The sequence below is a fragment of the Lactuca saligna genome, chromosome 6 (assembly GCF_052625555.1).
Source record: "Lactuca saligna cultivar CGN05327 chromosome 6, ASM5262555v1, whole genome shotgun sequence".
Taxonomy (NCBI): domain Eukaryota; kingdom Viridiplantae; phylum Streptophyta; class Magnoliopsida; order Asterales; family Asteraceae; genus Lactuca; species Lactuca saligna.
Window position 1 is genome coordinate 147,152,157 of NC_136422.1, and position 6,473 is coordinate 147,158,629.

The following is a 6,473-nucleotide window of genomic DNA, read 5'->3' on the forward strand; positions in this document are numbered from 1 at the left end:
GAATCATACATACCCTAATATATGTATAAGAATATGTATAAAAGTGTGTGGTTTAATGCTTATATAATCAATAAGAGAATGTGTGTGCATGTGTACATGATAATACAAGAATGTTATGAAGTAAAAGTATAAATAAAGTACAAAATACGAATTATCTAGAAATGATCTAAGTAAAGTTATTGGTACATGGTGTACGTGTTCATAGAGGGAGTTCAACGTCGCCAATCCAGTGACTTGATCTTTATTTGGTGATAATTGGTTCAATGGTTTGATTAGTGTGAGGAGTTGAGAGTGTTGTGGTATTTCTCCGGTTCTACAATTCAGGTGAGTTTCTCACTATACCACGTATCCCATTGTATATTCTTTGTATGATAGGATAGGTGTGTTGTTAGAGTATGAGTATGCTAGTTATCTTGGATGATTCCTTGTTATGCATGAGTAGTGTATGACACTTGGTCTCATGGGATGCTAGACTGATAAGGTCTTGTCTGTTGATTGTATGATACTATTAGGTAGGGATGAAGAGAAGCATGTACCAAACCATATATAGTGGAACCGGAACTGACAGTTCCTAGAAAGACCGGAACAGGAACCGGTTACATCGGTTCCAAAAATTTTGGAATCGCTTATGGAACCGCCAGAACCGGTTTCGGTTTCGGGTACCCGCTTAGTAAAAACTTTCAAACTATTTTAAGCCAAAAATCATGAAATTCTTGGCATTTGTCTATTTAAAGATTTTATAGTTTTGAAAAGTTTCAAACTTGTTGTGTTGGTGTTTAAGAGCAAGCCAAAATACTCCCACCCTTGTAAAGTTTTCAATTGAAACAATGAGCTATAATGGGAATGAACAAAGTCACGTTCTTTATTTATAAGCTAAAGAGTCATTCATAGGTTTGTTACACTAAACAATGTGAGATAACCTTATTTCTCCTTAGAGTCCATTTTCACAACCACTTACTATTGCTTTTGTTTTCTATTAAACTAAATATAATTACAATATGATTTATTGTATGTCATATTAATTCTTAATAAATCTTGATATCTTATTCAAAAAAATTAAAACCAACTTCAATATATTTAACAACTTGAGCTTTATGCCGATATAAACAAGCTAAATAGTCTATTAGTAGAATTATTTAATATTAATCTTGTCGTCATATATGTAAATCCTCAAGAATAATTCTTTGTTTTTCACTGCGTTCTTTATTTCCTAAGGCTTTAATGATAGCATGATGAGCAACTTTGAGCAATTTGGAGCAACTTCACCTCAATAAAACCCGCAAGACGCACGTGTATTGTGGAGAAGGTGCAACGTTGCGAGTTACATGAGAAATATACAATCTAATGCTAATTTATTATTATTATTTTTTAAACGACAAATCTATTCTATTCATAAACTCTATCTATATCCACTACAAGACCTGAACCTTTAACGAAAGAACATCACCAAATATTGCTGGACTAGAAGCTCATTGTGCTAACTTATTAATTATTATAATTAGATTTTTTTTTTTTTCAACATTTTCTTTTGATAATTGTATAATACGTCAATAATTTCCAAGCCACATAAAATTTATCCTTTTATTTCTATCCGAAACACAAAACCCCCCCTCATATATTGAACTGTAGTCGCCGTTATCCCCTTCACCATTACCCGAAAAATTCGAGTGGCGGAGATTACACATGGCGGCAGAATCTGTTGCCGCAGCTTCACTCTGCAACTTCTCCGGTAACAATGGTAGTTCCTCAAGCAGGCCGCTCCGTCGCTTCTTTCTCTCTCCCGCCACCTCCCTCCGTCGCCGTAGTCTTACCTCATCTTTTTTCGGAACCCAACGGCTGACAACAAACATATCGACTTCTCACTTTCAAAAGAGGAACCTTTCGGTTTTCGCCATGGCTGCTGGTCCCGAAGGTCTCTTTTATACTAATGAATTAAGTGAATTTTGAAGTAATTAATTGAAAAAATTGAGAAGAATGGAAATTTAGTATGTTAGGGTTGATTGTTCTCGTAGTTACTGAATTTATGCTATGCTCATTTCCTTACTAGTTGAAATTCATTTGCAATTGTAGACGCTAGTAATTGATTCGATATAATTGTCAATTACGTGAAAACAAATCCAATCATTTTCCAATTTTCTCTGTTCCTTATCCAATTTTCTAGCTTTATCTTATCTTGAAATCCGATTCACGAAATAAAAACTAGCAACATGAAGCAAATGAAAATAAAACTTCAGAATTCTAAATGAAAAACGAAAACTTGCTCTTTTCCTCTTATTGTATGCCGTTTACGATGAATACTGTCCGATAATTGTATCATCCATGGCTTAATTTGTTAAAATTATATACTTGTACCCTTTACAACAGATTTTTAAACTTCTTTGATCAATAATTCTTGTAATCCATCTATTACTTGTCATATTCAAAGACAACTTATTCGAATTGTGATTCTTAATATACAGATGGAAAGCGTGGGGTTCCATTGAAGGACTACAGAAACATCGGCATCATGGCCCACATAGATGCAGGAAAAACCACAACAACAGAACGTGTTCTTTACTACACAGGAAGAAACTACAAAATTGGTGAAGTACATGAAGGAACAGCTACAATGGACTGGATGGAACAAGAACAAGAAAGAGGAATCACCATAACTTCAGCAGCCACCACCACCTTCTGGAACAACCACCGCATCAACATCATCGATACACCAGGCCACGTGGACTTCACCCTTGAAGTAGAAAGAGCCCTTAGGGTTCTTGATGGAGCCATTTGCTTGTTTGATAGTGTTGCAGGTGTTGAACCACAATCAGAAACCGTTTGGAGACAAGCTGATAAATATGGAGTTCCAAGAATTTGCTTTGTTAACAAAATGGACAGGTTAGGAGCAAACTTCTTTAGAACACGTGACATGATTATCTCAAATTTAGGTGCTAAACCACTTGTGTTACAACTCCCAATTGGGGCAGAAGATGTGTTCAAAGGGGTTATTGATCTTGTAAGAATGAAAGCCATAGTTTGGGGAGGTGAAGAACTCGGTGCTAAGTTTTCATATGAAGATATTCCTTCTGATCTTCAAGAATTATCAGAAGAATATCGCGCTTTATTGGTTGAAAATATTGTTGAGCTAGATGATGTTGTCATGGAGGCGTATCTTGAAGGGGTAGAGCCAGATGAGGACACAATCAAGAAACTAATCAGAAAGGGTACAATCGGGGGTAGTTTTGTCCCAGTTTTATGTGGATCAGCTTTCAAAAACAAAGGAGTACAACCTTTACTTGATGCTGTTGTTGACTATTTACCCTCACCTCTTGATGTTCCCCCTATGAAGGGTACTGATCCGGAAAATCCAGAAATTGAAATTGAAAGAATTGCAAATGATAATGAACCGTTTGCTGGTTTAGCTTTCAAGATTATGAATGATCCTTTTGTGGGGTCCCTTACTTTTGTAAGGGTATATGCGGGAAAACTTGCTGCTGGATCTTATGTTATGAATGCAAACAAAGGAAAGAAAGAAAGAATTGGGAGATTACTTGAAATGCATGCGAATAGTAGAGAAGATGTTAAAGTTGCATTAACTGGTGATATTGTTGCTCTTGCAGGTAAGACTATCTATATTTATAAGGGTATATATGGGAATTCAGTATTGTTATTGTTGTTGTTATTGTTGTTGTTTTTGTAGGGTTGAAAGATACGATTACTGGAGAAACATTGTGTGATCCTGAAAAGCCGATTGTGCTTGAAAGAATGGATTTCCCTGATCCTGTTATTAAAGTTGCTATTGAACCAAAGACTAAAGCAGATGTTGATAAGATGGCGAATGGGTTGATTAAGCTTGCACAAGAAGATCCATCTTTTCATTTCTCACGTGATGAAGAGATTAATCAAACGGTTATTGAGGGAATGGGAGAATTGCATCTTGAGATTATTGTTGATAGGCTCAAGCGGGAATTCAAGGTTTGTTTTTCTTCATTTTGTTTATATGATTTCAATTACTAATTATAAAAAAAAGAAAAAAAAAAGTACTTCATTTTCTCGTATTATAGCATTGTACTACCCAAATATAACAATTTTTTTTCAAATACAATAATTGGGTATTCCAAAATATAATGTTTTAGTAAGAAAAAATCAAAAATACAATGCTATAATTGAGTAGATTTTTGAAGATACAATCTCTTAATAAGAAGGGGGGCTTAATCAGTAAAATTTTATATTAGGCAATGACCATTTTTCTAATTTTTTTAAACAAATGGACCATTTGCTGTAAAAAAAAGTCGGCACAGGGACCTTTTCTGTAAATTTTAATTTTCTACAAAGGGACCAAACCTGCCAACATATGAAAGTCTTGTGGCAAAAGTGTCAAACCCAAAGAGTATACTATTGTGGCAAAAGTGTCAAACCCAAAGAGTATACTATTTAACCACATGGACCATTTGTGTAAAAAATATTGTACATGGACCTTTTCTGTAAATTCTGGGGATAGCTTTTGTAATTTATTTTCTACATAAGGACCAAACATGCCAACATACAAAATTCAAATTTAAGGTGGTGAAATTAACATTATACAAAGTAGACGGGTGGAAAGTGAAATGCTACAAAATAAGTGGCAGAAAGTGACAAGATACGAAAATCCAGGGACCAAATCTACCAACATAAGAAAGTTTTGTATACTATTGGCCAAAGTCCAAAATAAAAAAGTTTGGTGGCCAAAGTCTAAAACCTAAAAGTGCACTATTCCTAACCAAGTTGCTTTTTATTACATATAATAATTATAGAACGTTATCCAACTACAAAACAATTTTTTGAAAATACAACGTTGTAATAGAAGAAAGCATACAACGATTCCATGGAATCATGGAACGTAATCACTGATTCCATTCCATCAGGTGGAAGCCAATGTTGGAGCACCACAAGTGAACTATCGCGAGAGCATATCGCGTGTATCCGAGGTCAAATACGTCCACAAAAAACAATCAGGCGGACAAGGTCAATTCGCGGACATAACCGTACGGTTCGAGCCTCTAGAAGCGGGAACGGGATACGAATTCAAAAGCGAAATCAAGGGTGGGGCGGTCCCACGTGAGTACATTCCAGGTGTAATCAAAGGGCTAGAAGAGTCAATGTCCAACGGGGTAGTTGCAGGGTACCCTGTGGTTGACCTTCGGGCAGTTTTGACCGATGGGTCCTACCATGATGTTGACTCCAGTGTCCTTGCATTCCAGCTGGCAGCACGAGGGGCGTTTCGGGAAGGTGTTAGGAAAGCTGCTCCAAAGATCTTGGAGCCGATTATGAGAGTTGAAGTTGTGACGCCTGAAGAACATTTGGGGGATGTGATTGGGGATTTGAATTCGAGAAGAGGGCAGATTAATAGCTTTGGTGATAAGCCTGGTGGACTTAAGGTATGTTTATTGACTAATTTACCCCTCGTAGAAGATGAAAATTAATTCATGTTGTGAAAATGTAGGTGGTGGATTCTTTGGTCCCGCTTGCGGAAATGTTTCAGTATGTGAGTACTTTAAGGGGAATGACAAAAGGAAGAGCTTCTTACACAATGCAATTAGCTAAATTTGATGTTGTGCCTCAACATATTCAGAACCAGCTTTCTGCTGCTAAAGAAGAAGCTGTGGCAGCTTGATCTTGATCTTCATCTTTGTGCTATTCAATGATAGGGGAATTTTCTGATTTTCACTTCATATGTCAATATAGGGAAAAAAAACAAAAACAAAGGATTCGAGTTTTGGTTGAATGATATACCATGTAACATTTTTAATTTATTAATTCGTGGTGATTTTGTGTTTGTTGAAGTTGGAGTTGCTTTTTGAGATGATTTGAATGTTATGGTTTTGAGTTACATATTTGGATGATGGATGATGGATGTTAATGTTGTGTTTAGGTTTCATTTTTTTTTTTTGTGGGTTTTGATAACATTGTAACCCTTTGATGATGGACACTTAAATGTATGACAATGGAATGAATTAATCAAAGAATGGGTTATGTTGGATTATAGTTATGGTTAGGGGACATGGATGTTGATTTCGAAGATGTGGAGCACATGACAATTATTGAATCAAACTCTAGCTCACATGACAATTTAATAGGTAAAATTATGGACTACATGTCATTTTAACTACTTCAACTAAAAAAGCATACCATTTGTCCCCGGTTCTGATCTTAAACTTCTAACAATATGCAACACATGTGGTAATACTTGTCCCCATTGCCGCTTTCATATTTAAATATAGTTCACATAAACCATATCCAAGTAATTTAATTGAAAACACATAAATACATAATACTCAGTTAAAGTACACAAGTTTGGGATAACAGCTTAACATACACCACAAACAAAATTTGACCACAAACGAACATACACCATAAAACATAATCCACAAAACTTCATAAATGGTCCTTGCAGTATTTCGAAATCTGAAGTTTCGTCCTTAATTTTAAAAAACCTCACCGATGATTACTGTGGT

At 35.6% G+C, this 6,473-nt stretch overlaps 1 protein-coding gene across 1 annotated transcript; it reads left to right on the top strand.

The window, feature by feature from the left end:
* The first annotated feature begins 1,617 nt into the window (after positions 1-1,617).
* SCO1 (Translation elongation factor EFG/EF2 protein) lies at positions 1,618-5,801 on the top strand. The gene is made up of 5 exons (XM_078960240.1): positions 1,618-1,912; positions 2,460-3,599; positions 3,680-3,954; positions 4,884-5,396; positions 5,462-5,801. The coding sequence occupies exons 1-5, from the start codon at positions 1,684-1,686 to the stop codon at positions 5,630-5,632; spliced, it is 2,328 nt and encodes a 775-aa protein (XP_078816366.1). The 5' UTR covers positions 1,618-1,683; the 3' UTR covers positions 5,633-5,801.
* The last annotated feature ends 672 nt before the right edge of the window (positions 5,802-6,473 follow it).